The 19,823-nt window shown below is 40.0% G+C and overlaps 1 protein-coding gene across 1 annotated transcript in view; it reads right to left on the minus strand.

The window, feature by feature from the left end:
* Positions 1-7,357: 7,357 nt before the first annotated feature.
* The window catches only part of PLG (plasminogen), a 53,526-nt gene continuing 41,060 nt past the window's right edge, over positions 7,358-19,823 (minus strand). The window contains exons 17-19 of the mRNA XM_033234282.1: positions 19,581-19,687; positions 8,380-8,525; positions 7,358-7,748 (exon numbers count right to left, since the gene is read on the minus strand). Coding sequence (XP_033090173.1) covers positions 7,587-7,748; positions 8,380-8,525; positions 19,581-19,687 — 415 coding nt within the window. The 3' untranslated portion in view covers positions 7,358-7,586. The remainder of the gene's footprint in view (positions 7,749-8,379; positions 8,526-19,580; positions 19,688-19,823) is intronic.

Genomic DNA, 19,823 nt, shown 5'->3' on the forward strand with positions numbered 1-19,823 from the left:
CTAAGACCGTTTTTGACTTTAAAAAGTAGATTATGTAGACCTGTGAAACAAGCAACAAGAATGAAAACACTGGACTTTTTTGTGGTTCTGTAAACACAAAAGAAAAGTGGAGGTCACGATCCATGCTGGATCAAGGCCAGGCATTAAGCTGGCATTATTGGCAATCGCTGTAGTCTCTGTGGGTGCTGATGAATCTGCATTCCCTACATGTCGTGCCTTGGGAATTGCTCCTTTGACTAGATTACTGGTTTGAGGTTGTCGCTGTTGTCCTTCCTACAAGAGTAGAAAACAAGTGCACAAAATTGGATTTAGGTAAGTGGAAATTTAATGTAGTCATAGCAGCGCCTCACACAAAGAAGGCCATCAACGAATGTAGCCTTGATAAGGGTCTCTCCCTAGGCCAGTCGTCACCTACTCCCTCTGCTGGATGACAGCCCTCAGGTATCTGAAACTCAGCTCCCACCTTCCGGGAGCTTCTCTTCTCAGATCATGCAGCGCCCAGAGCTTCAGGTCTCTCCATATCCTTCATCAACACCTCCTGAAAGTGAACGTGTGACCTTGGAGAAGCCCATGTCCTCCAGGTGTGGCCAGGAGAGCTGAGACAGAGCCCTAGGGTCCTTTCTTATCAACCCTTGACTAGGGTGTCCTAGTTCTGTTAATTCCTCAAATAGTCATTTTTTACAATACCGTTCATTTTACACTGGTAGCTCAGCTGTCCTGGGTGAGCTCCACACCCTCAACTCTGTAGCTGATTACATAGTTCATTATTATACTAATTTAAGAAATGTTAAATATGTGAAAAAGTACAAAGTGAACAAACACTGAAGCAACTTACCAACTTTCCCACAACCTGCCATTAACAATTGTGAACATTTCGGCATTTCAACTTTTCCTCAATCCCTGGAACTTCCTGGTCTCATACTCTCTTCTCTGACCCAATCTCCCTCAGCCACAATCATGATGAAGTGTGTACTCATCCAATCTGTTTTGGAACGTTTTAAAAGTTTTAGTTTTCTAAAATCAACTTTATGTATGTGCATAGTTTAGAGTCAAAAAGCTCTATAAAAAAGCTTGAATTTCCTTCTCTCCTGAGGCAAACACTTCCGACTCTTTCCACTGATCCTATTGGCATTTACCTTCAACTCTTTAAATAACTTTCTGACCCTGGTACTTCTTTTTTCAGTTTTAATCATTACCTATTGATACCAATTGGATCTGTGTCCACGCCCAAATCTCATGTCAAATTGTAATCCCCACTCTGGAGGTGGGGTCTGATGGGAGGTGATTGGCTCATAGGGCAGTCACTCATGAATGGTTTAGCACCATCCCCTCGTGTTGTTCTCCTGATAGTGAGTTCTCAGGAGATCTGGTTGTTTAAGTGTGTGTGGCGCCTCCTCCAACCTTGCTCCTGCTCCCACCATCTGAATCTTTTCTCTCTCTCTCTCTCTTTTTTTTTAGACAGAGTTTCACTCTGTCACCCAGGCTGGAGTGCAGCAGTGTCATCTCGGCTCACTGCAAGCTCCACCTCCCGGGTTCACGCCATTCTGCCTCAGCCTCCCTACAGGCACCCACCACAATGCCCAGCTAATTTTTTGTATTTTTAGTAGAGACAGGATTTCACCATGTTAGCCAGGATGATCTCAATCTCCTGACCTCGTGATCCGCCCACCTGGGCCTCCCAAAGTACTGGGATTACAGGTGTGAGCCACCGCACCCAGCCGCCATCTGCATCTTACTCATACTTTGTCTTCCGTCATGATTGGAAGGTTCCCAGAGCCTCCCCAGAGGTAGAAGCCTGTGCTTCCTGTACAGCCTGCAGAACTGTGAGCCAATTAAACGTGTTTTCTTGATAAATTACCCAGTCTCAGGTATTATAGCAATGTGAGAATGGACTAACACACCTATAGACTTCCCACCTGGGAATATTAGGATTTAACTCTGTTTAATGCACCATCAACATCATACCACACACTACACACATGCCACATACACACACATCCCATATATACTATGCACACACACACCACATAACACCACAGACACGATGCATACACTTATACCGTACAACACACTATACACAACACAGATTCACACACACCACACCACATGGACCTTACGCACCACACACCCCATATAGATACTATGCACATATACACCACGTATACCACACACCTCACACACATACTGCACACTCACAACACACTCTCACAGACACCATATGCACCACATAACCACCTACACACCACACTGTACACACACATACACAAACGCCACACACTGCACACACCTCACACCATACACACATCATACAGACACACCGTGCACATACCATGCACACACCACATACACCATACATACTACATATACACACACATCCTTTTGCTATATGTACCTAATTATGTAATATATTGTAATTTTGGTTAAGTAAATATTCAGTGTTCATATTTCTTCATGACTATGAAAATGCTATTTATAACTGAGGCATGTAGTATACTTTTATATTTCTCCCTAGAATTCATTATTTTCTTTTCTGTAAGCTTTTATGTCATTTTTCTAATTCTACTCCAAATTCTCAGTTTTATACACCTTTTCAATATGCCCACAAACCCATTAGGCCATCTAGCGATGTTCTTAGAGCTTCTCGGGAGCCATCGTCCCTGCTCTGGCCAGTCCTGGGTACACGGCTGGCCTGCTGTCCAGCTGTCATGGGATCTCCATGGACTGTCATCCAGAAGATCCCCTTGCTTCTCTGACGTTTCATCCCCCATATCTTGAATCCCACATTGTCCTTTTTCAGAAAAATTACTTCTTCATTTTGCTAGAGCAAATCTCTGTATCTGATACTCAATGAAATCTAGTGTCATCCTTAGAAAGAATACCTGGAAGGTATTTTATAATTAAGAAATTCTCATAAGAAAATTAGCCATCTTAAAGTGAACAATTAGTTTTATGTAGTACATGGCAACCACCACCTCCATCCAGTTCCAAAACATTTTCATCGCCCCAAAATACAATGCGGTACCCGGTAAGCTCTTACTTTCCATGCCCCCATCCCAGCCCTTGCTTTCAAGGTTTAGCCATGCAGCATGTACCAGTACTTCATTCCCTTTTGTGGCTCTATAAACCACAATTTGTTTATCCCCTCATCTAGTGATTGGCATTTGGGTTGTTACAACTTGTGGCTTTTCTAATAGTGCTGTTATGAACCTTCTCATGCAAGGTATCTGGGTACTTGCTTTCAATTTTTTTGTCTATATACCTAAGAGTAGAAGTGTTAGATCATATGGTAATTCTATGTTTACCATTTTAAGGAAGTGCCAAATTGTTTTCCACTGTGGCTGAACTATTTTACATTCCCACCAACAATGGACAGGATTCTAATTTCTTTACATCTTCACCACCACTTATTCTCTATTTTTAAAATTATAGACATCCTAATGTGTATGAAGTCTTTCATTATGATTTTATTGGCATTTTCTTAATGACTAATGAAACCATCATTTCACTTGTTGGCTATTTGTATATTTTTTTGGAAAAATGTCTCTTTACATTCTTGTTTTTCTTTTTGTTGTTGAATTATAAGAGTTTTCTTTTTTTTTCCCCCCCATTTCTCTTCTTGTTTGCTCAAAGAATACTGTGCTGGCAGTGAGCTGCACTGCTGTACTTTTTTTTTTCTGAACAAGAAATGGGTTAAGTGATGGTGGTCTCACCCTGTCACCCAGGCTGGAGTTCAGTGACCCAGTCATAGCTCACTGCAGCCTTGAACCCCTGGGTTCAAGTGATCCTCCCACCTTGGGCTCCCAAAGTGCTGGGATTACAGGTGTCAGGCACTGAGCCCAGCCTAGAGATTTTAATATATTCTGGATACCAGGCCTTTGTTAGTAGGTTGGCTTCATCCATAGGTTGTTTTTCACTTTGTTGATAATGTCCTTTGACACATAATAGCTTTTACTTTTTTCCATTACTCTTCAATTATATTTTCCAGTTTTTTGAGACACACTTGACAAAAATTGTGTATATTTAAGATGTACAATGTAATGTTTTAATAGAAATATACATTGTGAAATTATTACCATAATCAAGCTAATTAAAATAGCCATCATCTCACATACTTTTGTATACATGGTAAGAACACTTAGGATCAACTCCTTTAGCAAATTTCAAGTATGCAATACAGTATTGTTAACTGTAGTCACTATTCTGTACATTAGATTTCTAGAACCTATTTATCTTGCAAAACTGCACATTTGTATTTTTTGACCAATATCCCTCCATTTCCCCCTTCCCCAGCCCTGGTAATCACCATTCTACTCCGTTTCTAAGAGTTCAACTTTCTTAGATTCCACATGTAAGTGAGAATTACGCAGTATTTTCCTCCCTGTGTCTGGCTTATTTCACTTATCATAATGTCCTGCAGGTTCATCCATGTTGATGCAAAGGCAGGATTTCCTTCATTAAGGCTGAAAATATTCCATTGTGTGTGTGTCTGTATATAAGACACAGACACACACACAATGTGTGTATGTGTGTGTGTGTATATATATCTATATATATACACACACATATAACAATGTGTATATAGCACACAGACTCATACACATATGTATACACACATTTTTATCATCCATTATCCTTTCATTTATTTATTTGCGTATGTTGAACTATCCTTGCATTCCTGGGACAATTCCCACTTGATCATGGTGAATGATCCTTTTAATGTTCTGTTGGATTCCATTTCCTAGTGTTTTGTTGAAGATTTTTGCACATATGTTCATCAGGGGTATTGCCTGTAACTTTCTTTCCTTACAGTATTCTTTTCTGTGTTTCATATCAGTATAATGCTGTCCTCATAAAATGACCTTGAAAGCATTCCCTTTTCTTTAACTTTTTGGAAGAGTTTGAGGAGGATTGATGTTAGTTCTTTTAATGTTTGGTATGATTCAGCAGTGATTCAGGTATGATTAGGTCCTGGGCTTTTTGTTGATGGAAGACTTGTTATTACTGATTCAATATTATACTTAGTATTGCTCTGTTCAGATTTTCTATTTCTTTCTGAGTCAGTCTTGGTAGGTTTTTCACTCCTAGGAATTCATTCATTTCTTCTAAGTTATCCAATTTGTTGACATATAATTGTTCTCTTATGATTGTTTGTACATCTGTAATATCTATTGTAATGTCTCCTCTTTCTGATTTTATTTGAGTTTTCTTTGTTTTTCTTAATCTAGTTAAAAGTTGGTCATTTTTTATCTTTTTAAAAACCAATATTAGTTTTATTTCCTTTTTCTATCATTTTTCTAGTCTCTACTTCACTATTTCTGCTGTGATCTTTATTGTTTCTTTCCTTCTACTAACTGTTGGGTTGGTTTTTCTTTTCTTCTTTGTCTATTTTTTTGAGGTGTAATGTTAGGTTGCATATTTGATATCTTTCTTCTTTATTGATGTAAGTATTTATTGCTAAAAGCTTCCTTCTTAGAACCACTTTTGCTGCATACTGTAAGTTATTGGTATGTTAGTGTGCCCATTTTCATTAGTTTTGAGTTTTTTAAAATTTATCTTTTAATATCTTCTTTGACTCATTGATTGTTCAGGAGCATGTTGATTAATTTCTATGTATTTGTGGATTTTCCAATATTCTCTTGTCATTGATTTCTAGTTTCATACAATTATAATCTGAAAGGAATACCTGGTATGATTCTAATCTTCTTAAATTTGTTTACTTGTTTTGTGACCTAACATATGATCTATTGTGGAGAACGTTCTATGTGCACTTGAGAATAATGTGTATTCTACTGCCATTGGACAGAATGTTCTGTATATTTCTGTTAGGTTCATTTGGCCTAAAGTGTAGTTTAAGTCTCATGTTTCCATCATGATTCTCTGTCTGGAGCTGTTGAAGTCTGCTACTATGGAGCTAAGTGGAGCTATTGAAGTCTGCTACTATGATTGTATTACAGTCTAGCTCTCCTTTGAGATCTATTAATTTTTTTAGCTGTTATATGTATGTATTAGAAGTTTGGGTATATATATTAATAAGTATTTATAATTGTTTTAACAAATTGATGTCTTTATCATTATATTATGATCTTCTTTGTCTCTTTTTACAGTTTTTTACTTAAAGTCTGTTTTACCTCATGTAGATTGAGTTTCCCTTATCCAAAATTCCTAAAACCAGAAGTGTTTTCAATTTTGAATTTTTTTTGGAATATTTGAATTACAATATGATTTAGTTTTTTAGAATTTTGAAATTTTTTTTATTTTGGAATATTTGCATTATGATACGGCTTGGCTGTGTCACCACCCAAATCTCATCTTAAATTGTAATCCCCATAATGGCAACGTGTCAAGGGAGGGACCCAGTGGGAGGTGATTGGATCATGGGAGCAGTTTCCTTCCTGCTGTTCTCATGAAAGTGAGTGAGTTCTCATGAAATCTGATGGAAGGTGCCTGCTTCCCCTTAACCTTCCGGCATGGTTACATTTCCTGAGGCCTCCTAGTCATGCTTCCTGTTAAGCCTGTGGAACTGAGTCAATTAACCTCTTCATAGTTATGCAGTCTCAGGTAGTATTCTTTATAGTAGTCTGAGAATGGACTAATACACATTATATATTCACTGTTTTAGCATCCCTAAACACCAAAATCCAAAATGCTCCAATGAGTAATTCCTTTGAACATCATGTCGGCACTTAAAATTTTATTAATTTTGGAGTATTTCAGATTTCAGACTTTTGGATTAGGGATACTCAATCTGTATAACTACACGTGCTCTCTTTTGGTTTCCATTTGCTGGAATATTTTTTCCATCCCATTATTTAAGGACATTATTTGTGTCCTTATAGGTGAAGTGAGTGTCCTGTACGTAGCATGTAGTTGGATCTTATTTTTTAATTATTCAGCCACTGTATATCTTTTTATTGGAGAATTTAATCCATTTTCATTCAAGATAATTATTGATAGGTAAGAGTCTGCCATTACCATTTTGTTAATTGCTTTCTGGTTGTTTTGTAGACTCTTTGTTCCTTACTATCTTTCTGTGTGATTAAGTGATTTTCTCTAGTGGGATGCTTTGATTCCTTTTTATCTTTTGTATATCTACTTTATGCTTTTGCTTTGTGGTTACCATGATGCTTACAAAAAAGTCTTATAGTTATATCAGGCTATTTTATGCTGATAACAGCTTAACTTTAACGCGTGGACAACTTCTTAGGAATTCTTGGCTCTACCCTCTGTCACCTTGCAGCCTGCCCAGTCCTTTATGCAGCTGTTCCTTATCAAAAGCAGCTATATCCCCCTGTCTGCCCATTTAAAATTGGTGGGATGAACAAAGTGCATGAAAATGTTGAAGACCAAAACCAAAATTAACTCAAAGTTAAGTACAGAGTTTATTTTTAACAAATGTCATAGCTATGTCACCTTATTACAGAATCCAGCAGTCAGAAAATAATACAAAAAATGCTGAGGTTTGGCTTCCCTGGTAGCTGGGGACAATGTCCTCGTTTGTTTACTGTCAATTATTTCCAGCATGCTAAATCCCTACCCACATTCCAGCCTCTAGGTGAGTCAATGCTTCACTCTGTAATCCCGTCCAATTAATTATTTCTCATCACTCTCTCGATCCAAGTGACAAACCTTGAAACACGAACATAGACACCTGGCTTATTGGGGCGTGCACAGCCAAGACCCCAAGAAGTAACTCCTTGTAAAATGTATTTGTCCTTCTCGAAGCAAACCAGAGGCCCTCCACTGTCACCCTATACAGAGGGAGAAAAATCCATGTGAGGGTTAGGCTGCCAGTCTTTTATTATGGTATGCCATCCTTCTATTATCCATATATACATTTTCCCAGTAATTGAAATCAGAAAGGGACTTATGAACATATTACTCGAGCATCTGCAGTGCTTAAGTACTTAGCAAAATCTGTTCAGCAAAACCACACCACTTAGTTTCTCCTGGGGGTAAAAAACCCCTTGTGAATCCTGCACACATCTCTCCCTATGTTGGTGTTCCCTTTAGACTGGCCTAGCCTGGGCATCACTGTAAAGTGTGTGCAGTTGGTCTCTGTCCTGTACCCTCTACCTCCTTCCCTACCAGAAAAGTCACCACTTTTGTCCCTGGCCACAAGCACACTCCAGGAGGGTGAGTGACCTGAGGTAGTTATGGCACTTAAAACTCCCTTGCTACAGATCTGGAACTCAAGCCCCAAGACATCCCCTTAGATGATCTGAATACTCTTTCAGGGACAGATCTAGGGAGTTTCTGAGCAACACTTAGGAGTCTTCGGTGGAAAATCCTTGAATTTGCCACCTGGGGAATGAAGTCTAAGGGGCTGAGACCGAGATGGGAGAGCACAAGACTAACTTTGGTCTCTTGATCTTTTCTTACCTGGCAACTGTCAGTGCCTCCGGCCAGATGCCCAGCACAGAGCTCGGTGGATTTGACTCTTCCATTCAGATACTCATAGCGATTGCACACTTTATTCTCAATCACGGGGAGCTGGGCTTCCTTGAGAAGGCCAGCCCCAAAGGTACCTGTTTTTAGAAAGATGAAATAAATGGTTACTGCACCCAAAACATATTCAGGAGGAAATTCCAGAAGAACAGAGCAGCAGCGCTGGACCTCCTGTCTGTTTGTGAGGCTGCAGAACACAAGGCATCAACCAATGCCGCTGAAGTCTCTGACCCTGCAGAGTGTAAACATCACATATGATTCTCTGTTCCTGAGACCTGGATTTAACAATCTGGACTTTGTCATGGTGGTTTGGAGTTGATTGTTGTTGCTCTACTTTTTGCTTTTACAACTATAAAGAATAATGTTTAAAATGTAGAGTCTGAAAAATGCAATTGCTATTTTATATATTCTTTTTTCAGAACTTTTAATATGCTTCTTTTACTAATTACATCATAACACAAAATTTCACATATTGATTTTTTCACTCAACATTGTATCATGAGTTTTGTATAATTCTACAGTCTTCATAACTAATATGTTAATGGGGAGCTACTGCTTAATGAGCATGAGGTTTCCTTTGGGGATGAGGAAAATGTTCTGGAAATATAATGATGGTTGCACACCATTGTGAATGTACTAAATGCCACTCAATGGTACCTTCCAAAAGGGTTAAAATAGTAAACCTTACGTTTTGTATATTTTATTGCAATAAAAAGAATAGTCATCATTTACCAAGAATTAACCTTTCCAGGCACAAGCTCTTAATGTGGTGTATCTCAATTAATCCTCGCAACAGTCCTATGAAATAGGCATTTTTATCATTTCTCTTCTACAGCTAAGGAAACTGAGGCATAAGGAGGTTGTGTAGTTCAGCTTGAGCCTGGGTCTGTGGAGTCAGTGCCCTAATGCTTCCTCCCCATGAACATTGGTCCCACTCTTGCTTCCAACCTTCCACATGTTTGTTCATAAAGTTCATTCTTATTCCTTAATATTTTCTGAGCCTAAGTTCCCATAAATTACATAGACGTATTTCTGTCCCCCAATAACGTTGCCAAATTATTTGTAAAAGGGTATGACGGTGTACCGTGTCACTAGAAAGCAATCACTTCACCTCACTTGTATGAGTGTTCAGTTTTTAAAATATTAGCTAATCAAATAGGTTGAAATCGTCACGATTCATTTTCCAATTTACACTTCTTTGACAATTAGGGAGAGTGAACATTCTAATTGTATTTCTGCCTTTGTGAAAAACTGCTTTATTTTCTTTGCCAAATTGAAATAGAATGTCTGCAAAATTGCCAGAGAAAATGTCGTTTTTCCAGATAGACATGCCCAGGGATGTCTCAGTGTTCTCACAAATAATCCAGTTTTCTAATTTTGCAAGCCCACGTTTCATTGAAATTTTGCAAAACTCTTTGCTTTGCGAGCATGACACAGGCAAGAACCGAGGCACTCTCTCTTTCTTTCCCCAAAGCCTTTGACTGCGTTTAGATCATTGTCTTGGGTTCAGAAAACTGACACTGATTCTGGAGTTTACATGAGCTGCATTGAAGAGGCTCATCCCAGCGCCTCGCTCCAGAGCCCAGTTCAGCCCTATCTGGGCAGAGCTGCAGGGAGGAAGCTCCTCTTGACTACCAAGCACTGGGCAGTGGGTGCATCACCTGGACTGTGTAGATGTGTGAGGGAGCACCCTTCTCAAAATATTTTACTGAAAATTAAGTTAGGTGTCACTGCTCTGGGATCTGCTCTCTGAGCAAGGCAAACACCCTGATAAGGGGAAAAACCCACCATGAGTTGCAGGGAAATTGATGCAGTCTGTGGGTAGGTGCTGCCTTCCAGTGGTAGATGTAGAGATGGCACCTCTGAGGGCCGGAAGGCCACAGGTGACCTGAGGATTGAAGCCCTCCCTGATGGGGCCTTGGAGAGAGGGCAACAGGGAAAGTCCAGCATCAGGATCAGCTCAGTGATTGCAGATGATGGTTGACCTGGAAAAACCCCTTGGCCTCAACAACTCCAAACTCTGCATTTGGAATATCCAAGTCAGGGAACATCTGGAAACGCGAAGGGAAGAGCAGGAGAATTTTAACCTCCCTCTGAGAAGCTGAGAACACCCACTGATTTAATGTCATTATTGACATGTAGAAAATTGATGAACAGGCCTGAGTTATGTTTTGTGACTCGTCCTGGTGGTTGGTGGTGGGACTGAAGAAACAGTGAGTGGGCTCTGTGCTCAAGACCCAGCTACAAACTGGTTATGTGATGTCTTTTGATAATGATAGTGACGGTGGTGGTGTTGGTGGTCATGATGGTGGCGGTGGTGGAATGGTGGTGATGAGGGTTGTGATGAGGGTGGTAGTGATGGTGGTGGTAATGATAATTGTGCTGGTGGTGAAATGATGGTGATGGTGATGGTGGTGGGTGGTGATGATCATAGAGGTGGCAGTGGTGGTGATGGTGATGGTGATGGTAGTGGTGGTGGTAATGCTAATGCTAATGGTGGTAGTGATCATAATGACTATCAGGTTGATGTGGTGATGATGGTGGTGATGGTGGTGGTGATGATAATGGTGATGGTGGTGGAATGATGGTGATGATGGTTGATAATGATGGTGATGGTGGTGATGATGGTGGAATGATGACAGTGATGGTAGTGGTAGTGATGATGATGGTGGTGGTGCTGGTGGTGGTGGTGATAGTGATGGTAATGTTAACGGTGATGGTGGTGGAATGATGACAGTGATGGTAGTGGTAGTGATGATGATGGTGGTGGTGATGATAGTGATGATGGTGGTAGTGATGATAGTGATGATGGTGATGATGTTGAGGGTGACAATGGTGATAGTGGTGGTAATGATAATTGTGATGGTGGTGGTGGTGGCGGTGGTGGTGATGTTTGAGGGGATGATGATGGTAGTTGTGTTTGCAATATGGATGGTGATGATGGTGATGATGATAAGGCATAATCTTAATCCTAACAGTGACCTTATATGTTGGTACAGGTGAGGAAACTGAGGCTAAAAGAGATTCACTAACTGCTCAGTCTCACAAGGAGGATGGGAGAGCCAGAACTCACACACAGATCTTTATGATTTTAGTTTCGTGCTTTCATCAGTTGAGGAATTGTAGAGGATCTGTTTGCTTTTTGGTTGCCCAGCAGCCTATCACACTATATCCTATAATCCTGTTGAGGGAACTACCCTTTGCTCCCATCTTGGTATAAGTGTGGTCCTGTGTCCACCTCCAGCATGGAACAGCTGATGTAAGTTGGAGTTAATCAGTGACGGGTTTAAGGCCAGGCTGGTGACACAAGTTCGACCTCTCAGAGCTGGAAAACTATTGTTTGTGTAATGGGGAGAGTGGCCTTCCTTATTTCTTTCCTGGCAGAGCCAGAGCCACCACAGCATCTGCAGCCACGAGAATATCACCTTTGTGCCCAAGAATAATGCCTATTCCATGGCTGGACAGGGCCTGGAGCCATGATGTGAGCCTGCAGAATTTTCAGTTCACTAAGAATTTCCCTTTTTTGCTTAATCCAACTTAAGTGGGATTTTCTGTCACTTGCAAGAAAGAGTCATGTTAGATACAACTCTATTCCATATTATTATCAGGAGCTGCCATGATGGAGTGCTTAACATGTGCTCGGTGCTTGATGCACTTTCTTCTTGTTTCTCCCCCAACAGCCCTGCAGCCCTCATTTCAGCTGAGGAAACAATCAACGAGAGCCCATGACTTTTCTTTCTTTCTCTCTTCCTCCTCTCTTCTCCTCTCCTCTCCTCTCCTCTCCTCTCTCCTTCTTTCCTCCCTCCCTCCCTCCCTCCCTCCCTCCCTTCTCTCTTTCTTTCTTTCTTTCTTTCTTTCTTTCTTTCTTTCTTTCTTTCTTTCTTCTTTCTTTCTTCTTTCCTTTCTTTCTTTTTCTATTGACATGGAGTCTCACTCTGTCACCCAGCCTGGAGTGCAGTGGCACGATCTCAGCTCACAGCAGCCTCCACCTCCCAGGTTTATGCGATTCTTCTGCCTCAGCCTCCTGAGTAGCTGGGATTACAGGGGTGTGCCACCACACCCGGCCAATTTTTGTATTTTTAGTAGAGGCGGGGTTTCACCATGTTGGTCAGGCTGGTCTCGAGCTCCTAACCTTGTGATCTGCCCGCCTTGGCCTCCCAAAGTGCTGGGATTACAGGCTTGAGACACCATGCCCGGCCAGAGAGTTTATGACTTTTCTAAGTCCCGACAGCCAGTAAGTGGGAGCCAGGGTTCCAATTCAGGTTTGTCTGTACCATCCCACATCTTCTCTGAGCCTCAGGTTCCTCATTTGTAAACTAGGAACAATAATATCTAATTCATAGAGGTTTGCAGCATTTAAATTTTTAAAAATGTAAAACACTGGGAGCAGCCTGGCACACCCATAGGTGTTCCTCATTTGCCAAGCTACCTTTTACTTGACCTCAATGCTCCCAGACCCAGCAGTGCAGAAAGAAAGATCAAGAAATCAAGGAGGTGAAGTTTTTAAATAGTAGGAAAAACACAAAAAAAGGGAAGCCAACTTTGATATCATCCAGACCATTCGTTTTTAAACGTTTGGTTAAACCAAAACCAAAATCAAAACCAAAACCAAAACCAAAACAAACCTTCCTTCAAATGAAAACTTATGCAAAGGCTGATGTGAAAAACACCACTTGAAAATTCTGGGTTTTTGAATGAGGGGTTAGGGCTGAGTGGTACAAAGAGGTAACATGCCTAGTTCAGGTCTGTCTGGCTAGTGGCAGAATCAGAACGCATTTCCAGGTCTTCAGACTCCTAATGCCCTCACCAGCACTTCTGAGAAACTGAAGCAGGGATCCTAAGACAGTCTTAGTGTTTCAACAGCCAAGGGGGCTAGGCTGATGGATATAATTATTGTCAGGGCATACTGCAAAGAGAAGAAGGAATCCCTAAAATGTATTACAGGTGCTGATACCACATCCTGCACAAATGTTCCCTCTCTTGTTCTCACCCACAACCATCAACCAATACCAAATGTCATCCTAGACTTGGGGCCATGGGACCTGTCTGCCTCTCCCCTTGCTGTAAGCCCTCTGTTTAACCCCATCCCATACATATTAGACCTACGGGTATTTGGGAAGAAGACTAGTTTAATTGTAACTTTTGTTGTTAATGTTTTGCACCATGTTTAGAAACCCAGTCTGGCTAATTTCACATGAAAAATAACCTAACTCTCTTAACTTGACAGCTGGGTGAAAACCCCACTTACCTAGGGAAGCAATATGAATGCTGAAATTATGGATTAAGAGACTGAAAGACCTTTACTGGTTTTTTGCTTGTTTTAGGTGTAAGGGAAATATACAAATAAAAAATGGATCACATCCCAAAGCTTCAACACCAAAAATACCTTGCTAACATACCCCACTATGAAACCAAAGACAAGAAATCAACTACAAATAAAGACCCTGCACAAGGCTTTGGTCCTGTAAAAACATCCAAAGAACAAGTCTATTGGCTGTATTCAACCTACACTGCAGTTAAAGGAACATAAGGCCGGGCGCGGTGGCTCAAGCCTGTAATCCCGGCACTTTGGGAGGCCGAGACGGGCGGATCACGAGGTCAGGAGATCGAGACCATCCTGGCTAACACGGTGAAACCCCGTCTCTACTAAAATACACAAAAAAAAATTAGCCGGGCGAGATGGCGGGCGCCTGTAGTCCCAGCTACTCGGGAGGCTGAGGCGAGAGAATGGCGTAAACCCGGGAGGCGGAGCTTGCAGTGAGCTGAGATCCGGCCACTGCACTCCAGCCTGGGCGACACAGCGAGACTCCGTCTCAAAAAAAAAAAAAAAAAAGGAACATAAAGGCCAGAGTGCCATATGCCCTCCAAACAACCACACCAGTTCTCTATCAGGGGTTCTTAACAAGGGTGAGCTGGCTGAAATGAAAGAATGGAAATTCAGATTTTGGATAGGAATGAAGATCATCAAGATCCAGGAGGATGGCAAAATCCAATCTAAGGAAATTAAGGATCACAATAAAATGATATAGAAGCTGAAAGACAAAATCACTGTTATAAAAAAGAACCTAATGGATCTGACAGAGCTGAGAGCTAAGAAACAAACTATAAGAATTTCACAAAGCAATTCAAGTATTAATAGCAAAATAGACCAAACTGAGGAAAGAATCTCAGAAATGGAAGACTGGCTTTCTGAAATAAGACAGTTGACAAAAATTAAGAAAAAAGAATGAAAAGGAATGAACAAAGCCTCTAAAAAACATGGGATTATGTAAAAAGGTCAAATCTACAAATCACTGGCATTTCCGAAATGGACAGGGAGAAAGTAAACAATTTAGAAAACATTTCAGGATATCGTCCATGAAAACTTCTTCACCCTTGCTAGAGAGGCCAATAGTCAAATTTAGAAAATACAGAGAACACCTGCAAGATTCTACACAAGAAGATCATCCTCAAGACACACAATCATCAGATTTTCCAAGGTCAAAATGAAAGACAGAATGTTAAAGGCAGCTAGAGAGAAACGACAGGTCATCTACAAAGGGAACCCTATCAAGCTAACAGCATACTTCTCAGCTGAACCCCTATAAGCTAGAAAAGATTAGGACCTATATTCAATATTCTTAAAAAATATCCAACCAAGAATTTCATATCCAGCCAAACTAAGCTTCCTAAGCAACAGAGAAATAAGATCCTTTTCAGATAAGCAAATGTTGAGGGAGTTGGTTACCATCAGTCCTGCCTTACAAGAGATCTTGAAAAGAGCACAACTATAGAAAGATGGCTACCAGCCAATACAAAAATACTCAAATACACAGACCAATGACACTATAAAACCACCACACAAACAAGCCAGCATAACAACACAATGAGAGCATCAAACTCACACATACCAATACTAACCGTGAATGTAAATTGGCTAAATACCCGACCTAAGAGGCACAGAATGGCAAGGTGGATAAAAAGCAAGACCCAATAGTATGCTGCCTTCAAGAGACCCATCTCATATGTAATGACACCCATAGGCTCAGAATAAAGGGATGGAGGAGAATCTACCAAGCAAATGGAAATCAGAAAAAAAGCAAGGGTTGCCATCCTAATTTCAGACAAAACAGACTTTTAAACCAATAAAGACCAAAAAAGACAAAGAAGAGCATTACATAATGGTAAAGGGTTCAATTCAACAAGAAGACCTACTATCCTAAATATATATGCACCCAACACAAGAGCACTCAGCTTCATAAAGAAAGTTCTTAGAGACCTACAAAGAGACTTAGATGCCCACGCAATAATTGTGGGAGACTTCAGTACTCCACTGACAGTATTAGACAGATCGAGGCATAAAATTAACTAAGATATTCAGGACCTGAACTCAACATTGGACCAAATGGATCTGATAGACCTCTCTTTCCAAAAGCAACAGAATATACATTATTCTCATCACCACATGGCACATACTCTAAAAATCAACCACATAATTGGACATAAAACAATTCTCAGCAAATACAGAAGAACCAAAATCATACCAAACACACCCTCAGACCACAGCACAATGAAATAGAAGTCAAGACTAAGAAAATTACTCGAAGCCATTCAATTACATGGAAATCACATGCTCCTGAATGACTTTTGGGTAAATAATGAAATTATGGCAGAAATCAGGAAGTTCTTTGAACTAATGAGAATAAAGATACAACATACCAGAATCTCTTGGATAGAGCTAAAGTAGGGTTAAGAGAGAAATTCATAGCACTAAATGCTAGCATCAAGAAGAAAGATCTCAAATTAAGAACCTAACATCACAATGGAAAAAATTAGAGAAACAAGAGCAAATCAATCCCAAAGCTAGCAATGGCAAGAAATAACCAAAATCAGAGCTGAACTGAAGAAAGTCAAGACATGAAAATTCATTCAAAAGATCAACAAGTCCAGGAGTTATTTTTTTGAAAACAGTAATAAGATAGGTAGGCTGCTAGCTAGGCTACTAAAGAAGAAAAGGGAGATAAGATCAAAATAAACACAATTAGAAATGACAAAGGGGATGTTAGCACTGGTGCCACAAAAATAAAAATAACCATCAGAAACTACTACAAACAACTCCATGTACACAAACTAGTAAACCTAGAAGAGACGGATAAATTCCTGGACACATACAGCCTCCCAAGACTGAACCAGGAAGAAATTGATTCCTTGAAGAAACAATAATGAACTCCAAAATTGAATCAGTAATAAATAGCCTACTAACCAACAAAAGCCCAGGACCGGATAGATTCACAGCTGAATTCTACCAGATGTACAAAGAAGAGTTATGACCATTCCTACTGAAACCATTCAAAAAATTGAGGAGGAGGGTCTCCTCTCCAATTCATTCTATGAGGCCAGCATCATCTTGATACCAAAACCTGGCAGAGACACAAAAACAACAAAAAACTTCAGGCCAATATCCTTGATGAATATTGATGCAAAAATCCTCAACAAAATACTTGCAAACCAAGTCCAGCCGCACATAAAAAAGCTAATTCATCACGTCATGATCAAGTAGGCTTTATCCCCAGGATGTAAGCTTGGTTCAACAAACATAAATCAATAAATGTGATTCATCACATAAATAGAACTAAAGACAAAACCCACATAATTATTTCAATAGGTGCAGAACAGGCTTTTGATAAAATTTACCATTCTTTATGTTGAAAACTCTCAAAAAACTAGGTACTGAAGGAATATATTTCAAAATAATAAGATACATCTATGACAAGCCCACAGCCAACATCATACTAAATGGGCAAAAGCTGGAAGCATTCCCCTTGAAAACTGGCATGAGATAAGGACACCTGCTTTCACCACTCCTATTCAACATAGTATTGGAAGCCCTGGTCAGAGCAATCAGGCAAGAGAAAGAAATAAAGGGCATCCAAATAGGAAGAGAGGAAATCAAACTATCCCTGTTTGCAGATGACATGATTCTATATCTAGAAAACCCCATAATCTCAGCCCAAAAGCTCCTTCAGCTGATAATCAACTTCAGCAAAGTTTCAGGATATGAAATCAATGTACAAAAATCACTAGCATCCCTATACACCAACAGAAGCCAAGCCCAGAGGCAAATCAGGAACACAGTCCCATTCACAAATGTCACAAAAAGAATAAAATACATAAGAATACAGCTAACCAGAGAGGTAAAGATATCTACAATGAGAATTACAAAACACTGCTCAAAGAAATCAGAGATGACACAAATGAATGGAAAAACATCCCATGCTCATGGATTGGAAGAATCAATATCATTAAAATGGCCATACTGCCCAAAGTAATTTACAGATTCATTGCTATTCCTATCACACTGTCAGTGACATTCCTCACAGCACTATTAAAAGAAAAACTATTTTGAAAATTTATATAGAACCAAAAAGGAGCCAGAATAGCCAAGGCAATCCTAAACAAAAAGAACAAAGCTGGAGACATCACATTACCTCTCTTCAAACTACGCTTCAGGGCTACAGTAACAAAAACAGCATGGTACTGGTAAAAACAACAAAAACAAACAAACAAACAAACAAAAAAGACTCGTAGATCAATGGAACAGAATAGAGAGCCCAGAAATAAGGCCACACACCTACGGACATCTGATTTTTGACAAAGCTGACAAAAACAAGCAATGGGAAAATAACTCCCTATTCAATAAATGGTGCTGGGGTAACTGGCTAGCCATAGGTAGAAGATGGAAACTGGACCCCTTTCCTTACACCATATACAAAAATCAACTAAAGATGAATTAAAGACTTAAATGTAAAATCCAAAAGTATAAAAATCCTGGAAGACAACCTAGGCAACACCATCCTGGACATAGGAACGGGCAAAGATTTCATGAAGATGCCAAAAGCAATCTCAGCAAAGGCAAAAATTGACAAATGAGATCTAATTAAACTTAAGAGCTTCTGGACAGAAAAAGAAACTATCGAGGGAGTAAATGGAAAACCTAGAGAATGGGAAAAAATATTTGCAAACTATGCACTGAAAAAGGTCTAATATCCAGCATCTATGAGGAACTTAAAACAAATTTACAAGAAATAAAAACCATTAAAAAGTGGACAAGGGACACTAACAAACACTTTTCTAAAGAAGACATGCCTGCGGCCAACAAGCATATGAAAAAAGCTCAATATCACTGATCGTTAGAGAAATGCAAATCAAAACCACAATGAAAAATCATCTCACACCAGCCAGAATGGCTATTTCTAAAAAGTCAAAAAATAACAGATACTGGCAAAGTTGCAGAGAAAAGAGAACACTTATAGTTGGTGGGACTGTAAATTAGTTCAACAACTGTAGAAAGCAGTATGGTGATTCTCAAAGAGCTAAAAACAGAACTAACATTCAACCCAGCAATCCTATTACTGGTGATATACCCAGAGGAATGTAAATCATTCTACCCTGAAGACACATACACATAAACGTTCACTGCAGCACTATTCACAGTAGCAAAGACGTGGAATCACCTATATGCCCATCAGTGACACATGAGAAAGAAAATGTGGTACATATACACCACGGAATACTGTATAGCCATAAAAAAGAATGAGGTAATGTCTTTTACAGGAACATGAATGGAGCTGCAGGCCATTATTCTTAGAAAATTAACACAGGAACAGAAAGCCAAATACCACATGTTCACACTTTCAAGTGGGAGCTAAATGATGAGAACTCATGGACACCAAGAAGAGAGCAACAGACACTGGGGTCTACTTGAGGGAGAAGAGTGGGAGGAGGGAGAGGAGCAGGAAATACTAAGTATTGGGTTAGTACCTAGGTGACAAAATAATCTGTACGACAAACCACTGTTTACATATACCAGAAACTTGCACATGTACCCCTGAACCTAAAATAAAAGTTAAAAATTAATTAATTAATTAAAATAAAAACGTTCTGAAAACAAAGAAAGAGACTCAAAGACACCATTTTCCTCCCCTTGACCATGTGCCTTGAAGACTGATTAAGACATAGGTACCCAGGCAAAATCAGGAGTGGGTGGACCACATTCGTGGATAGGAATTTGCACAGCTTGCTCCTAAATGCTCATTTTGTCACATGGACTGTAGGTTAAAACCTGTTCATTATGTGGGCAATGGAATTTATCTCACCTTGGGTTTCTCCCCAGCCAGTGATGAAACATTCGGTCCGGTCAGCGACCACATAATTTGGGGATGGCAGACAAGCTGGGATTACTTTGTCAGTGATGATGGCAGGACTGAAAGAAAAGCATCAGCAGTTATGTTTGACTGCTCTGCTGGCAGCTGCAACACCCACAACCAGGCATCCCTGCCTTGAGGCCCCGGAGCCCTCTGAGCTGGCACTGCCTTGCTTCACTGACACAGAGCAATGTA

Source organism: Trachypithecus francoisi, unplaced genomic scaffold (assembly GCF_009764315.1).
Source record: "Trachypithecus francoisi isolate TF-2019V2 unplaced genomic scaffold, Tfra_2.0 Lachesis_group15, whole genome shotgun sequence".
NCBI lineage: Eukaryota > Metazoa > Chordata > Mammalia > Primates > Cercopithecidae > Trachypithecus > Trachypithecus francoisi.